Source organism: Crinia signifera, chromosome 1 (assembly GCF_055691185.1).
Source record: "Crinia signifera chromosome 1, ASM5569118v1, whole genome shotgun sequence".
Lineage (NCBI taxonomy): Eukaryota > Metazoa > Chordata > Amphibia > Anura > Myobatrachidae > Crinia > Crinia signifera.
In genome coordinates, this window is record NC_139217.1 from 331,527,761 (window position 1) to 331,550,697 (window position 22,937).

Genomic DNA, 22,937 nt, shown 5'->3' on the forward strand with positions numbered 1-22,937 from the left:
CGGTGGCGTACGCTCTGTTGTACGCCAGTTGTCGGAGTGTAAGGGCTGGGCCGTCCGTGTACGTTGGCGTACGCTCAATTGTACGCCACTCCCCTTTGACGTTGTTTCTGGCCGTACGTATGCGGCTGAGTTGTGGGTGGACTTAACCTCAACGGCCGCGTACGGAGAGCGTACGCTAATATGGAACGTACGCACATTTGGCCGCTCCGATCAGAATAACCTCCTTTGTCCCCAGTGACACGGGATGCTGTTACAAATGCCAAAAAACAGATGCTACATATTTCCACAATTCAGATTCTTTTGGGACAAGGTGATAAACTTCGTTAACATTACGTATTCTCTGAGGCTCCAGAAGCACCCGACTGCTTGTCTGTTCCTATATTTCAGTGACTGGGATCTTGGTCCAAATAAGAGGCTGATTATCCCGGATCTCACCATTATATTAACAATTGCTAAAAAATTGATATTAACACATTGGATACATAGGGGATCCCCTACCATAATTGAGTTAAAACAAGCTGTCCTAAACACATTATTTTATGAAAGACAGGCACTGAGAACGGACCTTGAGAAGGGCTTTTATAAAAAATGGCAACTTTATATCAGTAGTCTAGACCAACTAACACAAAGCCAAATTCAAAAATTGTTTGAGTCTACGACTTGGTACCTACTCAGGCAACTATCTGCTTAAGAGAAACTGTCTCTGATGATGACACCCATGACTTCTTTGACAATGAAATGAACGATTGAGCCGTGTCTCCAGAAGCCTCATAATGGATAAATTAGATAAGGATTTTCAAATTGATTCTGCTTTTGTCTGACGTCTCCCCCCCCCCACCCTCCCAATTCTCACCCACCCTATTTACCTTGATATGTTCTTAGATAAGTTTAGAAGATTTTATATTTTGTGAGACTAAAAACTAGAATTATCATAATTAGAGTCCATGTTGACTCTCTAGAATTTAGAGCCAATGCGGCTTTATACCTCTGACTAATCACTAAACTCTGTTTAGATTACTCATAGACTTGATCCTTACCTACGGGACTGGGAGGGAAAGGAAATCAAAACAACGAGTCTTGAGATTCTGTTATACGTATTTTATTTAACCAATCTGATTTAATTTTACATAATAGAGTTATACTACAGAAGGCTGATCATAATTTAATGTAAAACTATAGGCGAAACTCTATTTACCTCGAATATGCCAATACTGTATATGTATAACATTATACCCTGTAACCTGAACAAATTGATACATGGATGTTCCCATACCTTGTTATATAGTTGGTATGTCTCACATTGTTCGTGCATTTTACCTTATATGTACTAAATGATTGAAAAATATAATACAAATTGTTTATCAAAAAAAAAAAAAAAAATCTGATTAAGCAATCGATTGGCGATCCCTATTAATTTTTGATTGGTATTGCCAAAAGGGGGAGCCCACACATCTAAAATTAATTGTGGCAATCATCTCATGATCTCAGGATTGTCACAATTAATTGCTGATGTATGGGGCCCATTAGGTGTAGAAAAGATTCAGTACTTTTAACGGAATGGGATCATTCGTCAGACTGCATTTAGGTCTACAGTCATTAGGTCGACCCCACTAGGTCGACTGGCAGGAAGGTCGACCTGACTTAAGGTCAACATGACTTAAGGTCGAATTTGCATAAAGGTCGACATGAGGAAGGTCGACTGGTCATATGGTCAACATGGGTTTTTCACTGTTTTTTTATCCGAATGTCGACACAGTCGACATGGACACAGTTGGCAATGAGAATCGGACCCTCGCATCGCTCGCAATGCTTCGGGCATTGCGCTCGGCACACTATTTTATTCTCCCACCACGCCCTAGTGGATGGTAGGGCATGAAATACCGCCTGTCGGCACATGTCGACTCAAAAAACAGTGAAAAACCCATGTCGACCTTCCTCATGTCGACCTTTATGCAAATTCGACCTTAAGTCATGTCGACCTTGGCCCATGTCGACCTTAAGTCAGGTCGACCTTCCTGCCAGTCGACCTAGTGGGGTCGACCTAATGACTGTAGACCTAAGTTCATTCTAATAGATGACCGCATCCCCTTTTAACATATGGCTAACAACTCTAGTTTCAAACACTGAAGCTGCAAACACAGTCACTGAATGCACAGTATTTGTGCAGTTAGGGAACTGGGCCTTGCATGAGATATAACCTTTCAGCGGTCTTTTACAATTTGTATAGAAGTATCTACATAAGTATAATTGAACAATGTTTGTATTGTGTGTGTGTGTATGGATGTTCCACGATAATGCTCAAACGCTTTAACTAATTGTTTTCAAATTTTGCACACTACCATATAATTGTAGGGGATCATCTAAGTTTGAAGATGGGTTTAATTGTAACAAGCCCATAAGGGTCCTACCTGCCCAATTTTCTGATCGGATACCTACCATCTTGGAAGTCCCAAGCCACAAAAACATCGTTGGACACCTGACCACTCGCAGCAGTGGGACTCCCGATCAGGCTAATTCCATCTATGCCATCGGTTGTAGTCCATAATAACATCTTCAGGATACCACCAAGTGGCAAATAAGGACTATCCCATACCCCCCAGGATCAGAGCAGGTCTCAAACACCATCCAATACTTCCCAGATGTGGTTGGGAAGGTGGATAGTTAGATAGTTAGAGACCTGATCTGGCTGCTGCAGCAGCTTCTGCCCTGCATTGGTTGGGAAGGTGGATAGTTGGGAGACTTGCTGTGCCTGCTGCAGCAGCTTCTGCTCTGCTGTGGTTGGGTAGGTTGATAGTTGGAGAATTGCTCAGTGCTGATGTGGCAATGCGATTGCCTCCTACCCCTGGATCAGCTCAAGGTATTGGGCTAAAGCTCGGGTAGCCAACCCTAGTCCTCGAGAGCTACCAACAGTGCATGTTTTGCAGGTCTCCTCACAGAATCACAAGTGAGCTAATTAGCTAATCAGGGATTAATGAGTGCAGCAGCTAGGTTGTCTGGAAAATGTGAACTGTTGATAGCTCTCGAGGGCTAGGGTTGGCTACCACTGGGCTAAAGCAAGGTGCACTGACAGTGATGAATTTTGGGCTGTGTGGCTGCATAGATATTGCCAATCAAAATACAGGTGAATTTCTGCATTTTTTTTTCTGAACCTGGCCATTGGTAAGAAAACACAGTATCTTAGATTTCTAGACAGACTGAAGTCTAATCGGTTATGTACTATTTCCACTACAGCAGTAGAAATGCTGACATCTCAATTTGGCAGTGAAACCCCAAATCAATACCAATAATGTCCTCAGTTTACAGCTCTCAACGGTGCTGAACAGAGACCAGAGTGCTATGCTCTGCCACTCTGAGGTCTGTAATAGACTGTGGTCTTATGGGCATAAAGGAGTGTTAACTTGTCACTACTATGAAGACTAAGGCCATTTCATGTTAAAGGAGTTGATGATCATCTAATAATTGATGTGAATAAAACCGCAAACTCGTTCCAGTTTTATTAAAGGTTTTGCATTTTTATACAACTATATATACAAACAGTTGTGCGAGACTAAAGTTGTGTACACATGGTGAGATTTTTTAAATATATAGTCAAAATAGTTAGGAACACACGCACACACACACACGCGCCGTCTCTCTCTGCCAGATGATGCTGGCACCCTGCCGGGTCCTGGCAGCCTCCAAATCGGGTGCCAGGACCCATATGTACACACCATAAGAAACTGGCACATTGCTTTAGTATCTGTGATTAGAAAATGTAACATCTGATTAATTGCCTGCTCTAAAGTGGCTTCATTGTAATAGGAGTCCAGACTTATAAGGTCTCCTGAAAAGCAAAGCTTGGTTGACATGGCAAGCAGCACAGTTCCAGCACTTTCCAGGTGAGTTGTTCTCAGTCTCTCCACGTAACCTCCACTTCGTCAGTTCGGTATCTGTAGAGAGGAGAAAAGATATCATAAGATTTGCAGTCCTTTAGTGTGCAGATAATACATTGCTAGTGACATTCTGAGTGCAGACACTGACCGCTGAGTTATCCATGAGTCTTGCAAGGGGGTGACCTGACCTGATCGAAACATCTCCCACCCAGCTTGGGCAATCATAGCACCATTATCAATACAGAACCTAGATAGTAGTGAGACAGAACAGATGTAATAGACTGTGTGGGAGCAAAAATGGAGAAGTGATTAAAAGAATATATATCAATACACTGAAGGGAGCTTACCTCTCATCTGTTGCAAAAAGCTTGGCACCTCGTTCCTTGCACATTACCTCCATCATCTCTTGCAACCGTATGTTACCTGAATGTGGACACATTTACACAAACAATGAAAACCAGGGACACTCCAGCAGATGAAGAAAATGAAGGAACACACTGTTGCTGAAATGGATGTGATATAGATGTGTCCTCATACACCACTGCTGCAGTCGCACAAAACATCTGGCTCATGGAACACCAGATCCCGTGAAACACTGTTAGTGCATCCTAGTCACAATTACATTGCAGTGTGATTGGGACGCACCAGTAGATTGTGCTAATTAATTTGATATGCAACACTTTAACTGTCCGCGAGTCTGTATATGCAACCATGGAACTTTGTATGCAGATTCTCTCTTCTGCTGTGGCCTAGTTGCATCGCGTTGCCACTAAGACACAACTTCGGCATAAAAGATGATCGAAGCTAGCAGAGTTGTATGGGACATGTCAGCTCACTCCTGCCAGGTATTTTCCATTGCGTGGTGCAATGTCTGCATTGTAAAAGAACTACTCCAGACACCAGTAAGATTTTACACAGCAGTGTAGGATAATTTCCCAGGATCCTTGATGTTCCTCAGTGACTTGCACTTATGCTACTACAATAGTAGTCAGTTTTCCTATGCAGACACCTCTGTGGGCTCTTGATGCCCAAATGAAAAGCAATGTGTATTTAGCCTTAGGCTTTAAAAAAGTAAGTTTAATTTATATAGCGCACTTTCTGCAACAGGACGCAAAAGCTCGAGGCAGGTAATTTGCTTACTGATCTGGTATAACCTGGGTCCCAGATTCCTGCATCTTTGTTGGTAGTGGAAAGGGATAAAAATACTGTACTCAATAAAAATTCACTTCACCACCATGTACTATTTCTGTACAATTCGAAAGCGGGTGCAAAGCGTCGGGTGCCGGACGCGGTCCCAACAGTCATTTACCCAACGTCGGGATCCTGACTGTCAAAACGCAGACAGACAGGTGCCTGACGGCCACCCACTATTTTCCCTCGTAGAATAGGTGACGAGCCACTGTGTTGCGCTCACCATGCTGTCTGAGTCCGGGCAGTCGGGATCCCGACGTCGGGCTAATGATTGTCGGGAACCCGACTGTCGGAACCCTATACCACACCCCAAAGTGTCAGGTGACTGCTCACTGTGAGTAACTTAACTAGTTCTGGTCCTTTAGTTACTTTTAATGCAGTCATCTTCCTACTAGATTTTCGGTACTTATGTGGTATCTGGGCGTCCGATTTAGAAATCGGATCGGATCGCATCGCATGCGACCAAATCGTATGCGATGCGATGGTCAAGATTTTTCCATAGGATTCAATGTTAAAATGCTCTGAGTCCATTTTAACATAGAATTCAATGGGAAAAAGGGGTCCTTTTCCTTTCCCCACTATCCAAGTGGGCATGGAGTTGGATATAAACCTGTGGCGAGCGTAGCGAGCCCCCGAGCCCGAAGCGTGGCGAGCGTAGCGAGCCCCGCAAGGGGACACAGAATACTTTTTAAGAAATATGCGTTCGCTCGCCACGCTTCGGGCTCGGCGGCTCGCTGCGCTCGCCACGCTATATAAAATCAACTCTATGCCCACTTGGATAGTGGGGAAATGAACAGGACCTTCTTAACATTGAATCCTATGCAAAATCGCATCGAATCGCATCGCATCTGATTGTATGCCTTAAGGTAAGGCATACAATCACAAAATCGGACGCCCAGATACTACATAAGTACCAGATTTCCCTTCATGTCTAATTAACATATTACTATAGGATAAAACATTTGGCTAATGCAGTTATACAGTGTGCAGCCATCCTGCAGATGTGAATATATAGAAGTCATTTGTATAAAAGAACAATGTACAAACATTTAGCAGCAGACGAAAAACAAGGTAGTTATAGTTTTTCTTTTTACAGTGATACAGTAAAAAAAATCTTCTTCAACACGTTTGCTCTTAGGTTTAAATTTAATTCCTCTAAAAATATGCCCCCCTCTTTTTGTTCTATTTTGTGGTCTGCATGGCAGGGAGACCAGTATGATACAGGGTGTTATTTCTTTATATCTCAGATGTTATGTTTCTATTCAAACTTTTTTTTTTTCAATATTAAAAGTAGCTGCCCTGAATTTATGATATAGAAAGTCTAAAAGGGTTATTTTACACACTCTGGATTTGACTGGACAACAAAAAGCCGGACAAACGTTGTGTGGCTTTTTGCCTGAGAGTTGTGCCTTTCACATGTACCGACTCCAGGAGCCGATGCTGTGTAAATTTGGGGGTGGGAATGACTGATGTCAGGTTGGGGGTGGGGGAGAGCTTAAACTGTACACCAAACGACCAAACAGCCCCCATCGTTCCCTGCACACACTGTCCTGTTAGATGGAAACGGGCAGGCAGCCGTCCTTTCCGGTGGATAGATCCGGCTGTTACACGGTAGCCGGGCCGTGACCGGCCAGTGTAAAAGGACATTTTAGCTGTCCATTTTAATTTACTTGTCCGGCACGGCTTTTGGCCGTTCAGTGTTTTGCCGCCTGGCCGGAGTGTCTGAAAACATTTCTCTCGGAGTAGTGTTCTATATTTCCAATATTTTAGAATGAACTGTTTGGCCATTGTGACCACCACAATCACCTTGTAAATGGTGAATCCAACAACAGTAAGCTGTGGCCACCAAAGAGGGAAATCCACAAAAAAATAGCCCCAGAGTCATGTTTTAATATTTACTATTACTAATAGAAGTCCGCCAGTCGGCATTTAACTTACATCCAACTCCACCCACTATTAGCACTTCCTGTGAACCGCAGTGAGCCATAGCCCGTTCTGTAATCTCCACAAGCATGGAGAAGAGAGTCTCCTATTAGGAAACATTAAATAATATAAGTGAAAATCAAAAGCTATCATGAAACAAATCAGCAGAATTTAATAAACCTTCTGTCTTATGATCACGCCATCATTTATAAATATAGAATCTTGTAGTACAATTCACATTCAGAGCAATAAACTAACATTCAGTAGCAATCCCCAACTAAAATCAACAACTGTTTACAGCTACTTTAAGTTTTTCGGTACAGCAACTTGTCTGAACACTTATCCCTTTTACATGTATTGTAGCATTAACCTGCAGAGAAAAGCAGAGATCTTCTGGTGTACAGTCTCCGGTTTTCAGCATTTTATGTGCCATGTCCTGTCAAGGAAAGAATATGTTTACAGCATTACTGTACAACTACACACAGGAAAGTCACAATAAGGAAACAAGCATTAATCAAGGCTAGTGGTAGGCAACATCATTTATCCGGAGATGTACCTGTGAGACATACAATGTGACTAGCAATCCCAAAAGGAGCTGGCTATGTGTAAAGAGGTAAAACATTTAAATAAAATGATAACAGCCTTAAGCGGCCTACACACGTAGCGATTTGCTGAGCGTTCTGAGTGATGCTAGATCGCTCAGCACACAGCGATGTGTCAGTTCTGTGTGCTGAGTGATCTGCCAGGGCCACTGTTCTATCGCTATGCAATGTATACAACTATATAACTGATTACTGCAACCAAAACAATAACTTGCTATTTCATCAAAATAAAAAAATCTACAGGAGGTTTTAGTTTTGAAACAGAAAACATGCATAAAATAAATGAGCTTTAGCTTTGGGAAAGGTACGAATTTGAAGAAATAGTGTTGGAGGCTTTGATGGAAACACTGTCAATTTTGATAACAGTGTTCATTCTAGCACCCACCATCTTTGAAAACCCATTCAGTTCCTGTTCCCTGCCTGGGGTATCGCTGTCTGCTGTAATGCTTCAAGCACAGAAATATTAATACAAAAGTAAAAATGCATGAAGCCATGTAGCATCACTGTTTCTCATAGCTGTGGGAGTATAAATAGGGTAAGTGGGAGGAGCAGTGATGGGCAGGATATTTCTCACTACAATACAGCAGTAACATAAAACTGGGAATTTTCAAGATTCTATAGTACAGATTTATGATCGGGAAAAACAATTTTACTGTTTCTAAAGTCTCTCTAGCCTGACAGAAAACAGTGGCTTACTGGTGCAAATGGGGTACAACCCGCAGTGGTTGTGAAAATATAAAAGTGTAAGAAATATTTAGATATAGTACATTAAACAATAACATTTAGGTTATACAGTACAGAGATGTATCCAAATAAGATAAATACAATTACATTCAAAGCTATTTTCTATAAATCTTTCTGTCTCACTAGAAGTGGTTCAAGCTGGCTTATACACAGAGTGTGAAAGAGAGATTCAGAAAGTGAGAGATTTGGTAAGAAATCTCCATTTTTTTTTTAAAGCAACAATCATTTACACTGTGTGTGTGTGTGTGTGTGTATATATCTCTTATATATTTGGCTAGATCTGTCACTCATCCTCAGAGTGTGTCTATAACGCTGGGCGGGGTCACACATGAAACTCCACCCCCCACCCTGCCTTATAGACGCTCACCAAATATATAAGAGATTTTGCCCCTGCACTTCACACACCGCAATAACGCCCACCTAACCCCCGCAATAACAATCCCAACCATAAAACACCTACACGCTCCCTCTGCCCCAGCACCTGCGCTCAGGGCAGTCAAGCGTGATCTCGCGCTGCAGCCACAGACTTGGACGGCAGCACAATCCAAGTCTAGCGGGAACTCCGTGTGCCACCCCAGCACACGCTCCGCACAGACTGTGCAGAGAAAGCCGTGCGCCTGCTGCCTCCTACTGCCACAACGCAGCACTCATCCCCGCAAGGCGCCTTTACCCTGCTCCCGCTGCCTGGCACCCCCTCCTGCCGCACAACTACTGTGGCCGATGCCAGCCACCACCGGCCGCAGCAGACACGAACCGCCCACTCCCCTCTAACCTGCATGTCTACCGACACCAGGCCAGCACTATACCACCAACGGATAACAGGTATTTTTTCACTCTATTGTAACACCCCTTCATGGTCCCACAATCCACAAACCCACTTTCTTTCACCCACTATACCACCAACCCATACACTTTACACCTACCTACACTTACAGCACAGTAACAACATCCATTACCCAACATACCCCGACCCCACAACATCACACCCCCACCACCCCCATTAACGCCCACAATTGCTTTGTAAAAGGAAATTTTGCCCCAATGTGTAAGGGGCAGGGGCAGGGCTCCTAAAGGAGCCTGTCCCTGCGATGCAAGGAGCCTGGGGCTCTGCGCATGCGCCGTTACGCACTGACTCACCCCCCTTCCCCATAACCCCCTCACCGCACTGCCCACTGCCATGTGTAGCCATTGCCTACAATGGCCTATCCCAATTATTGTAATTTGAATGGGGCGTAGCCCCCTACGACGGTGCGAAGAGCGCCCGTAGGGCGCGATGAATCACCTAGTATATATATATATATATATATATATATATATATATATATATATATATATATATATATACATACACACACACACACACATATTCATATATATGTGTATGTATCCAGAAAAGTCTGCACTATATCCAATGAGCCACTGTGGTGGTGCTCACTCCAGGGAGAGTATCCAATGAATAATAGAGAGAAAAGAGAGCACTCGCCATTTGATGAACCAATGTTTGTCGTCAAATTTTAATGCTTACATATACAGGTATATGTATATGTAAGCATTAAAATTTGACAAACTTTGGTTCATAAAATGGTGAGTGCCCTATTTTATCTCTATTTATATATTATAGTGACCGTCCCGTGAACCGCAAGGTGGAACGCACACTGCGGCACATTGCCGCTATTAAGCTTGGTCCTCTTTCCTTTCTCAATCAAAATGTATCCATAAAACACTTTATGGTGCCATTAAAAGCTTTTTTATATTTTTATTAATCTAGTAGCCCCAAAACGTTTATCTTTTGCTTCAAATTGTATAATCATACACGCCCACAGGAAATTACATCATGGAGCCATCACTATATATACCTGGCCCACTCATTTCAATAGTTACCTGCAGTCTGAGACAGTTTCACCTGCTAGATACTAACAGAGGTATGCTGAATCCTGAAGGTTTCTCCATAATTTGGTTACTTTGTTTAATTGCTGTGTCTCACTCTCTGTGTGCCATTTTTGTCATATCTTATGCCCCTTTCCCACTGCAGCTAAAAAACGGTAAATTGCCGATTTTCAGTGCAATTTACCGTTTAAGGCTACAGTGGTAAAGTGCCAGAGTTGAAATACCGTTTAAAGCTAAATGGCATTTCAACCCGTTTTTAAAGCAGAGTCCTACACGGCTAAATAACGTTTAAGAGGCAGTCGGAATGCCTCTTAAACGTTATTTAGCCACCAGGCAGTCCCAGTGCCTGATTAGACCTAGTAGTTCTCACTTTGTGCATGTGTAATGAGTGCACGTGCATAATAAAGAGCCGCTCATTACATATGCGCATATGTAATGAGCAGCTCATTAGTATGCACGTGCATTCATTACATATGCGCAAAGTGAGAACTATTAGTTCTCATCAGGCACAGGGACTGCCAGTAGCCTGCATGGACCCCCGCTGCCTCCCCACTGCCCTGCAACCCCGGGGAGGGGAGGTGGGGGCACAGGGCAGGTACGGGGGGGGGGGTTAGGCACTCTTTACACTTGGGGTGGGTGGGGGGGGGGGGGGTTAGGCACTCTACATTTTACACGGTTCACTGCAATGGGAATGGTACTTAAATGGTATTTAAAACGGTAATCTGCTGCAGTGGGAATGCTAATACCGTTTTAAATACCATTTAAGATTACCAGTACTTTAAACTGGTCTGCAGTGGGAAAGCAGCATAAATGAACCTGTTTATGTTTAAATTGAGTGTTGAAACTGGTTTTAAAAAATCTGTATCCTTTGTACAAAAAGTTTATACTGTATATGGAAGAAAAATCGCTCATTTTCAATAATCTATCCTTTAGGCTTATCTGTGGAAGGCCAAATAATTATTCTCCTTCCAGACCAGCTGATTTTTAAGAAACTTTTCATGAAATTGGTATGTGCAATTTCCCCCATTTTTTTAATGTTCAATAGTAGTATGTCTTGCTCTCCTCCATATTTATGTATATTACTTAATGTTTATAGATGCCATTTAAATGTTCATTGGTAAAGGAGTCCTATGAGGCAACATCTGTTTTTACTAATCAGAAGGTGACACACCTGCAGTGGAATTGAATACAGGTCGAGTATCCCGTATCCGAATATCCGTTATCCGAATTATTCCGAAATACGGACATTCCAGAAAGTGAAAAAAATTTTTTTTTTTGCTAAAAACTCACTGGGGACATTTGTAACAGCATCACTGGGGACATGATATGTAACTGGCACTATATATGTGCAAGACAATGGTTGCTTGGCATTCAAATTCAGTGCTGAGATAGTACACACAATTTGTTTCACATTTTGAAACCTTGTTTTTTGAACAAATAAAATATATTTGTGTGTATTTTATGTGGTAATAAAATATATTTGTGTGTATATTATGTGTTTGTACAGCATAAATGCAAGATACTTCAAAATACATAATTGAAATATTAAAATATTCCAAAATACGGAATAATCCGTTATCCAAAATTCTCCTGGTCCCGAGCATTTTGGATAAGGGATACTCAACCTGTATATATCTATCCACTTTATACCACCTTATGGGTATATACATTGTGATAATTTATTGATCCAGAGATTAATGGTTATATCAAAAAGCGGTACTTGTGTATTATAGCGGCGCCCCCGATGTGCATCGCGCGATGTTCATATCGCGTCGCATCGCATGGCATGCATCGCGTAGCATGCGATGCGATTTTTGCCCCCTATGCGATGAAAGATCGTATAAGCACCATAAAGGGTGCTTTTAAGCACCCTAATGGGTGCTTACAATGTGAAATGCACCCCCACGCCACCCCCCCACTATAAACGTGAACCCGAAGCGTGGCGAGCCCGCGAGGGGCGGCAGTACGCGTCCTCCGACCTTTTCATACCCCCACTATCCACGTCGGCGTGGAGTTGAGAATAGAAAGTGTGGCGAGCCCGAATCGTGGCGAGCGCAGCGAGCCCCGCAAGGGGACGCGGATACCTTCACAGGTATCGGAGTCCCCTCGCGGGCTTCACAGGTATCCGCGTCCGCTCGCCACGGGCTCGGTGCGCTCGCCACACTTTCTAGTCTCAACTCCACGCCGACGTGGATAGTGGGGGTATGAAAAGGTCGGAGGACGCGTACCGCTGCGCTCGCCACGCTTCGGGTACACGTTTATAGTGGGGTGCATAGGGTGCTTATACAATGTTTAATCGCGTCGCATCGCATTGTATGCCATGTACAATTGTATGACATTGTACAGCGTCGCATCGCATACCATCGTATGCCTTATGGTATGCGATGCGATGGGCGCCGCCAAAATACACAAGTACCCAAAAAGCTAATGTAGTCTTCTCCATCTCCCATCACCTAGAACTTTACCCCTGAAGAATTTGTTACGACGAAACGCATCGGGTGTTTATCTCTTTACCATTTGAACTGATTCAATTACTTCAAATGAATGAAAAAGTTTTTACTATTATTTTATATGTATTTTTGTTAAATCTATCAATTGTTAATATTGTATGTGATTATTACAGTCACATATATTTGGTGGTGGAGTTATCTGATAATGGCGCAATATATATATATATATATACACACACATACATATATATATACACACATATATATATATATATATATATATATATATATATATATATATATATATATATATATATATATATATATATATATATATATATATATATAGCCACAGAGATGAGGACACTCACCGGTCTTTCTTCAAAAAAGATATTTTATTCCATATCACCACATCCAATAAAGTGCAAAGTGCATGACAGTGGGCCTAGGGCCAACGTTTCGGTCTGCCAATCAGACCTTTGTCAAGGCCCCCACTATCTCCTCCTAAAGTGCATATATATATTAGGGCGGAGTGAAAAAACTGAAATTGAGAAATTCAAAATCGGCTAGTGTGGGAAAGTTGTGACTTGACCTGAATAAGAAACGTGCAAAAGCTTTTTGATCTGAGTCAACATCTTCTGTTCTGGCAAGAGGCCTAAAGTTTCACTTTTTAGGTGAAAATGACGAAACCTATGAAGATGCTCCAATCTAGTTATAATTATGTCAGGATGTCTTAGAGTTGTTCATTAATATACTTTAGCATAGTAAAAAACAGTACGAGCTTGTCCAAGTGCAAAGTGACTGACTGGCGGGAGAAAAAATCCCTAATAATTGACCCATTTTCATGGTCACAATTGTGAATATTGTGTGTTTTCTCCTGAACGTGTTTATAATAGAAGAAGCACAAATACTCTAAATGGAATTTCGTTGACACTGTGTGAAATATAACACCGCATAATAGCCCTTAATCAGACCTGATCGCAGTACAAATTTATTCTCAAATTGAGCAAAACAAATGCTGCATTGCAGGTGGGGCAGATGTAACGTGCTGAGAGAGTTAAATTTGGGTGGGGTGTGTTGAAACTGAAATCTAAATTGCAGTGTAAAAATAATGCACCAGGTATTTACCCTGCACAGAAACAAAATAACTCAACACAAATCTAAAGGTGGCCATACATCTACAGATCGATTGTCAGATCTGGCTGGTTGGAACAAATACCTGGTAATATCTGAATGAGTTTTCCAGCATTTCAAAGCAAAGTGCTCTTATCCATTACCAGTATTTTGTTCCAAACAGACAGATCGGACAATAAATCTGTAGATGTATGGCCACATTAACTCCCTCTGCACATGTTACATCTGCCCCACCTGCAGCTGCATTACAGCATATAATTATGCCAAAGATAAGCCAATATATTAACAGTTAAATACATTAAAGTGCATTATGCTGTAATAAGTATTGCTGATCAATCCTGCCTAGCAGGGCCGTCTTTTTGTATGGGCTTAATGGGCACTTGCCCAGGGGCCCCAGGCATATAAGGGCTCTATGTTGATAGCTGAGGATCCCCTTTTTCCAGGGATACCAGAATTTTGAAAATCGGCCCTGGGGAACTGCAGATATCCAACTTCAAAGCAGCAGTCCACATCCGACCTGTTAAATACAATTTCCAGTCATATTTCTCAGGTTCTCTCTGACACTAGCGGCTTGTCTCTATCATGCCCAGAACCAGAGATATCAGCCTTCAAGCAGCCGGTCCCTGCTCCAGCTCCAAATGTCTGGTGTAGTTTTATATTTTTGTCAATGGATTGCTCTGGCTCCTGATCTCTGATACCCAAGTTCCCAGCACCTCCTGAAAGTTGGGACTCTAGGTTTTTATACTAGGCTAAGAAATCTATTTCCAGATAATGGCGATATCTGCAGTCAAACAAGCTGCCCTTCCACCGGAAAATGACGAATATTAAGCCCACTCCATTATCCCCTGTGTATAAAACACCCCCTACCTCCCTGGAAGTCATTTACAAGGGACCCTTCATACAGCTCAGTGCCCCCTTCCACACGTTAGTGTTCACCCTCCCACCACCTGTGCAGTAAAGGAGTAAATAGCAGAAGTTACTGCTCCAGGTCCTACATGTTGAATGGAAGATAGAGCACCCCCTGCCACTCGTGGGACATCAAAGCTGCTGCTGATACCACCCCCCACCCCTAGGAGGGGAGAATGGGTAAGGGCCCCAGTGCATTGCTTTGCCCAGGTGCCTACACTGCTGTTAAGACGGCCCTGCTGCCTAGAAATGAACACAGTGATTGGCATATATGTACTGCTGGACACCACTCATAGAATGATTAACCTGTTATTTTTTGAATCAATGTTCTTGTTTTTTTTCCCCCTAAACATTAGATGTATTTGTTTATTTATTTATTTACAGTTTCTTATATAGCTCAGCAGATTCTGTTGCGCTTTACAATAGTAGACAGTGATAAAACAAACTGGGTAATGACAGACAGACTTGGGGGTTAGAGGGCCCGGCTGCAAGCTTACAATTTATTACATCATAATACACTTCAACGTATTTAACAGTTAATATATTGGCTTATCTTTGGCATAATTATATGCTGTAATGCAGCCCATTCATGTTCCCAGCATAGGGGATGCAACACTTTTTCTGTCAATAAACAGAAGTGATATGTAAAATGATACATTAGACAGTTTACACTTGTAATAATTATTGTAACAGTTACTGTTTTTCAATAACAGACTGCAACAGTTATTTCTTATTTATATACACAGGATTGTCTATCTTTGTATATGCACTGCAAAGAGAGCAGCATAAATCCAATTTCATGTATTTCAGTGATACTGTGTAAAATATAACACTGCATAATGGCCCTTAATCAGACCTGATCGCAGTACAAATTTGTTCTCAAAATGGGCAAAAAAATGCTGGACTGCAGGTGGGGCAGATGTAACATGTGCAGAGAGATTTAAGGTGGCCATACATCTACAGATTTATTGTCTGGTTGGAACAAAATCCTGGTAAAAGATGAGAGCAAATGACAGTTGACCATTTGCTTTGAAATGCTGAAAAACTGTCATTCAGATATTACCAGCTGTTTGTTCCAACCGGCCCAATCTGACAATCGATCTGTAGATGTATGGCCACCTTTAGATTTGTGTGAGTTATTTTGTTTATGTGCAAGGTAAATACCTGCTACATTATTTTTACACTGTAATTTAGATTTCAGTTTCAACACACCCCACCCAAATTTAACTCTCTCAGCACGTTACATCTGCCCCACCTGCAATGCAGCATTTGTTTTGCCCATTTTGAGAACAAATTTGTACTGGGATCAGGTCTGATTAAGGGCTATTATGCAGTGTTATATTTCACACAGTGTCACTGAAATTCCATTTAGAGTATTTGTGCTTCTTCTATTATAAACACGTTCAGGAGAAAACACACAATATTCACAATTGTGACCATGAAAATGGGTCAATTATTAGGGATTTTTTCTCCCACCAAAGTCAGTCACTTTGCACTAGGACAATCTCGTACTCTTTTACTATGCTAAAGTATATTAATGAACCACTCTAAGACATCCTGACATAATTTTAACTAGATCGGAGCATCTTCATAGTTTTCGTCATTTTCACCAAAAAAGTGAAACTTTAGGCCTCTTGCCAGAACAGAAGACGTTGACTCAGATCAAAATGCTTTTGCACGTTTCTTATTCAAGTCAAGTCACAACTTTTCCACACTAGCCGATTTTGAATTTCTCAATTTCAGTTTTTTCACTCCGCCCTAATATATATATATATATATAGTGTTCCCGCTAGGCTGTTTTAGCGGGGCGCTGCGCCCTGCCCGATTTTTCAAGGGCAAAATGCGCCCAGCCCCTCTGGCAGCGCCCCGCTAAAACAGCCTGCCTCCTCCTCTTATCGTGATATCGGGGAAGCCCGGCGCCGCAGTATATAGCGGTGCCCGGCGCTTCCCCGGCAGCGGAGAGCCTTCGGTGCGGCCGGGCCTGCCCCCTTCAATGACGATGCTGGCCGGGCCCGTCCCTTTTCCTGACGGCAGCCGGGCCCGCCCCTTTTCGTCACGCCCCTTTTGTGACGTAGGCGGCACGGGACCGCCCAGAACAGTGACGATGCCCCCCGTGCAGCGGCGCCCTGCCTGCCCCGGTTCCTAGAAGGAACACTATATATATATATATATATATATATATATATATATATATATATATATATATATATATATATATATATATATATATATATATATATATATACAGCAGAGTTGATTTGAGAGTCCAGGGGGGACCCCCAAAGAAACAGGCGGCACACAGTCAGCCTGTTTCTTTGTTCTTTCCCCTGGACTCTCAAATCAACTCTGCTGTTTATATTGTATTCGGAGGAAGGCACCTCAGCGCACTGCCACATCAAAGAGAGTGCCAGTCAACTACAAATATATACATATATATATATATGCAGGAGAAAAACCAGAAAGCGCACGATGTGAGTATAATGCAAAGAGTACTTTACTGTAATAATAAGGTCACATACATGTAAGTTTAAAATAGCAGGTATGCAGGTATAATAACCCGGGGAAGCAGATCAGGCATCAACACGCTCACAGAGTATAGCGCGGCAGCAGCTGAAGGCTCCAGACCGGGACCAGGACAGTTCACAGACGATCACAGCGTCAACACGTCATCAAGGACCGCCCCAACGCGTTTCGTCATTGGATGACTTCGTCAGGAGGCGAAGTCATCCAATGACGAAACGCGTTGGGGCGGTCCTTGATGACGTGTTGACGCTGTGATCGTCTGTGAACTGTCCTGGTCCCGGTCTGGAGCCTTCAGCTGCTGCCGCGCTATACTCTGTGAGCGTGTTGATGCCTGATCTGCTTCCCCGGGTTATTATACCTGCATACCTGCTATTTTAAACTTACATGTATGTGACCTTATTATTACAGTAAAGTACTCTTTGCATTATACTCACATCGTGCGCTTTCTGGTTTTTCTCCTGCATGTCCGTCTTCTTGAGGTTTTGGTGTTACCTCTCACCAGAAAAACAGCTGCACTGCATGAACCACCATCATATGGACTTTTCTTTTAAACAAGGAACTATTTGCGCATATTGACTGGACTACTCTGTATGTATATATATATATATACATATATATATATGCGTCTCTGTGGTATCTGTGGCACTCGGAGATCAAAACACACACACACCAGGCTGTGATGTGTGTGTTTTGATCTCCGAGTGCCGCCGATACCACAGAGACGCATACAGATTGACAGTCTTGCACTGCCAGTGGAGGGCACGGGTCATTTGGCATGTTTCATAGAGCAACCACGCTTGGAGTGCCGCCCCCCCCCCCCCGAGACTATTATATAGTAAATATATATAAATTGTAAGACAAAGCACATGCATTGGTCTATAGACAAATTATGGGCATTTGGGCATTACAAGGGACATGAGGTAATTGGCTCTTTGGCTGCAGGATTTAAAGAGGCAGATTATTAAGATTCTTAAGATTCAAATTCATGGCATGTATTCCCAGTAAAAACAAATGCTGATTTAAATCCTGCAACAAAACTCCTGTGGTATTTTGAGTGTATCTACAATGGTGGCTTGTACAATAGACTGGATAATCGCTGCTTCTCACATCCAAATTCGCCCATGTGTCTGAGAGTCATGAATATGACACAGGTCCCCCAGTCACCCAGCTTGTCACTTATAATAGGCCAATCAAATTTGAAATAACATTTTTATGTCAAACATTGTTGGTGTACACTGATCTGGTGACCCCAAATGCCTACTTTCTGCTATCATTTGTCTGCATGATATGCAATAAAAGTATCTGTATGTCATATATTAAGAAGCAGCACTTAAACTGGGATGTAGGAACAATGCAAGATTGAATCTGGAATGCTAACATGCTAATAATGCAATATAAAGCATTTTAACAGTTTGGGCTTAGCAACATCAAACATAATTAATAACCATCATGTTGTAAGATGTAAAATCCACACTGTAAAAATACCGTATTAATATATCAGCATGCCGGGTACTACTTCACACTGTCAATATACTGAACGTCAAAATCACATACCCATCACCTTGTCTTAACTACCAATCCACCAAATAGACACATCTACCTTTCTACAATAATGGTTTTCGTAAATAAGAACACAAAAAATCCGAAGCGTTCTGAAGAACCAGTCAGACCTATCCCCCTTCACATCTCAAAGCCAGCTCAGACCCGGGATCACGATCCTGGCGCTTTCACATTAAACCTGGGTTGCCTATTATACAGAGGGTAACCCAGGTTTAACCCTTCTTATAACCCGGGTGGAATTGCTGGGTTATTCGACCCATGCTATATATGCTGTGGTACTTTCACACCGTACCTTGACCCAGGTCCATAGGTAACCAATCTGGCAATAACAAAGGTCTGAGGTGTGATGTGAAAGCAATTTCTCAGAAAATGGCATATCCAGGAGCTAGAAACATAAGTACAGCACAGGTCTTGTTCCAGCCTCTCTCACCTCCGTGTAGGACAGAATACCAGAAAATGACACGTCCATCCCTTTTACAGTGTATGGTAGTTCCACAAACTTTTTACCCCTGAGAATAAAAATTAAATAAAGCCATTAACTTGCATGATTAATAAGACATCTAAACCAGTGGTTCCCAAACTTTTTTGAATCGCAGTGCTCTAGAATATTAACATTTTTTGTGCACAACACCTTTTAGTCAAATGTTTCCTACTGTGAATTTTAGAAAAAAATATTAGGTAAGTAAATTGTGTTCATGTCACCTTAATGTTCATTTATGTGTTGAGTGACAGGACTCACTTCTTTTTGGCCACTTACTGTATTGTATGATTGACGGTCACAATCACTGATTATAAGTAATTTAAATTGGTCCTGGACCACCAATCCAAGGCACCCCTGCAAGTGCCACAACACTCAGTTTGAGAACCACTGATCTACACAGTTATTTAAAAAAAAATCTATTAAAATCTACCTTAACCCCTTCCTGACAGAGCCAGTTTTTGCGTTCCTGACAGAGCCCTTTTTTTCAAATCTGACATGTATCACTTAAGTGGGTATAACTTTTTTTTGCTTTTACTTATCCCAGTGATTTTGAGATTGTTTTCTCGTGACACATTGTACTTCAAGTTAGTGGTAAATTTTGGTCGATACAGTCTGTGTTTTTTTGTGAAAAATACCAAAATGTCGTAAAAAAATGGAAAATTTTGCGATTTGCAAAATGTTAAATTTTCTGCTTGTGAGACAAATAATCTTACCACTCAAAATAGTTAATAACTAACATAGACCATATGTATACTTTATGTTGCCATCATTATTTCAACCTCATTTTCATTTTTTTGGACACTAGGAGGCTTAAAATATGAATAGCAAATTCTCAAATTTTCAAGAAAATTTCAAACACTGATTTTTTTAGGGACCAGTTCAGTTCTGATGTGACTTTGAGGGACTTGTATGTGAGACACCCCCATAAATGATGCCATTTCAAAAACTGCACCCCTCACAGTATTCAAAACAGCATTTTGGAAGTTTGTTAACCCTTTAGGTGTTTCACAGGAATTAAAACAAAGTGTAGGTGAAATTTCAAAATTTCATTTTTTTTGCAGATTTTCAATTTTAATACATTTTTTCTAAGGAACACAGCAGATTTTACTAGATAAATGTGACTAAAAATTGATTCCCCCAATTCTTTGGTTTTCATAAATATCCTATATGTGGCCCTAGTGTGCACGGTGACCAAACCACAGGCTTCATAATAGAAGGAGCACCTACTTGATTTTGGAGCCTCCTTTGTATGAGATTATTTTTTAGGCACAATGTAGGTTTCTAGGCACCATAAGATGCTAAAAGTTAGGAACCCCCCCACAAGTGACCCCATTTTGCAAACTACACCCTTCAGGGAATTCATCTAGGGGTATAGTGTACATTTCAAACCCCCAGGGGTTTCACCAATTGTGGTACAACTGGGCAGTGAAAATGAAAAAAAAATAATTTTTCATTTTCACAGCTCAGTTGTATCAAAATTGGTGAAAACCCTGGGGGTTTGAAATGTACACTATACCCCTTGATGAATTCCCTGAAGGGTGTAGTTTGCAAAATGGGGTCACTTGTGGGGGGGTTCCACTGTATGGGTGTTTCGGGGGGTCATTCAACCAGAATCTGTGCTGCAAAATCCAAATATCACTCCTTCCCTTCTGAGTCCTGCCATGCACCCAACTGGTATTTTTTGGTCACATGTGAGGCATTGCCGTACTCGGGAGAAATTGGGGCACAGATTTTGGGGTGCTTTGTCTCCTTCATTCCTTGTGAAAATGAACAATTTTGAGCCAGATCTGCATTTTTGTGTAAAAAAATGTAATTTTTTACAGAAAAATGCAGTTCTGGCTCAAAATTTTTCATTTTCACAAGGAATGAAGGAGACAAAGCACCCCAAAATCTGTGCCCCAATTTCTCCCGAGTACGGCAATGCCTCACATGTGACCAAAAAATACCAGTTGGGTGCATGGCAGGACTCAGAAGGGAAGGAGTGATATTTGGTGGTGGAATGAATGGTGGGTGCTATGTCGCATTAGCAAGACCCCCGAAGCACCAATACAGTGGAACCCCCCCACAAGTGACCCCATTTTGGTCATCAGCTTTGGGAGGGGGGCTGGCGCTGCGGCTGGCGGGTGGGTGGGAGGGAGGGGGGCTGCCGGGTGGGAGGGGGGGGGGGGCTGGCGATCGGTGGTGATCGGTGCTGTACTTAACAGCACCGATCACCACCGATCACTGTGTTACCGAGCGGCTTAGCCGCCGGTAACACAGAAAACGCTGCAATTGGCTGTTCACATTTGAACAGCCAATCGCAGCGATCGCCGCGAGTGGGGATGTCTTCTGTCAGGGACAGCAGACATCTCCAAACTGTCACCGCGTCTATAGACGCGGTGACAGTTTAAAACCATGACGTATATATACGTCTTCGGTCGGGAAGTACCTCCCGACCATGACGTATATATACGTCATATGTCGGGAATATCTTTCTATATGTGTGTGTGTGTGTGTGTGTGTGTGTGTGTGTGTGTGTGTGTGCGTGTGTGTATATATATATATATACACATATATATGTGTATATATATATATATATACACATATATGTATATATATATACACATACATATATGTGTGTATATATATATATACACATACACACACATATATATATATATATTTATATATATATATATATTTCAGTACTTTTTTTTTTTTAACCCATTTCATACATGCTGCTGCGGCTTGCGGGGGGGGGGGGGGGGGGTGGGAGGGGGGAAGCGCTGCGTGCGCTGAGGCTGCCTACTGCTGCTGCTGCTGCTGCCGGGGGAGCTGCCGGGTGAGTGCCGGGTGGGTGGGAGGGGGGTGCTGCTCATCGGTGGTGATCGGTGCTGTACTTAACAGCACCGATCACCACCGATCCCTGTGTTACCGAGCGGCTTAGCCGCCGGTAACACAGGAAACGCTGTGAATGGCTGTTCAGATTTGAACAGCCAATCACAGCGATCGCCGACCGGGGGGGGCACCCCTGCCCCCCCTGGGCGGCGAGGGGGGATGTCTGCTGTCAGGGACAGCAGACATCTCCTAACTGTCACCGCGTCTATAGACGCAGTGACAGTTAGAAGCCATGACGTACATGTACGTCAAATGTCGGGAAGTACTTCCCGACCATGACGTACATGTACGTCAAATGTCGGGAAGGGGTTAAGAACATGTTAACGAAATATGCAAATGTATATTGTTATATCTACAAATACATGTGTGCATGATAAACATAAAAACCTGAAGATACTTTATGAAAGAAATATGTACGCTTATTAAGGAACATCTTAGGCCCTAAAAACACTCCCTATCTTGTTGTTTTAAATTTATATATATAAGTTATACTGTGTCATCTTCCATTGCATTACCTACGTTGTCCTGAAATATTAGGTTAGGAAACTCAGATAAAATGTATTGTGTGCATAATAATACAAGAGTCGAATTATACTCACCGATAATTCCTTTTTCTTCCTAGAGATCCCATGGCAGCCCTACATTGGGATATTCCCTTCCCCCACTAGAGCAGACAGGATTGGTTTCTCTTGGGACCGCCCACCTTGGGTATAATGGACCCCTCCTCCACCTCCCCTGCATCTTTTGAGTGTCTCTGTCTCATGGTCCCTAGAGAAAACACATCAGA

General features: G+C 42.3%; 1 protein-coding gene across 3 annotated transcripts in view; it reads right to left on the minus strand.

Annotated features, from left to right (window-relative positions):
- Positions 1 to 2,027: 2,027 nt before the first annotated feature.
- The window catches only part of OSGEP (O-sialoglycoprotein endopeptidase), a 39,113-nt gene continuing 18,203 nt past the window's right edge, over positions 2,028 to 22,937 (minus strand). For 2 of the 3 annotated variants that reach the window (XM_083145225.1, XM_083145222.1), the window contains exons 7-12: positions 19,223 to 19,301; positions 7,357 to 7,422; positions 7,002 to 7,092; positions 4,220 to 4,295; positions 4,021 to 4,119; positions 2,028 to 3,929 (exon numbers count right to left, since the gene is read on the minus strand). In XM_083145225.1, coding sequence (XP_083001351.1) covers positions 3,890 to 3,929; positions 4,021 to 4,119; positions 4,220 to 4,295; positions 7,002 to 7,092; positions 7,357 to 7,422; positions 19,223 to 19,301 — 451 coding nt within the window. In that variant the 3' untranslated portion in view covers positions 2,028 to 3,889. The remainder of the gene's footprint in view (positions 3,930 to 4,020; positions 4,120 to 4,219; positions 4,296 to 7,001; positions 7,093 to 7,356; positions 7,423 to 19,222; positions 19,302 to 22,937) is intronic. The other variant, XM_083145229.1, reaches the window with a different exon arrangement.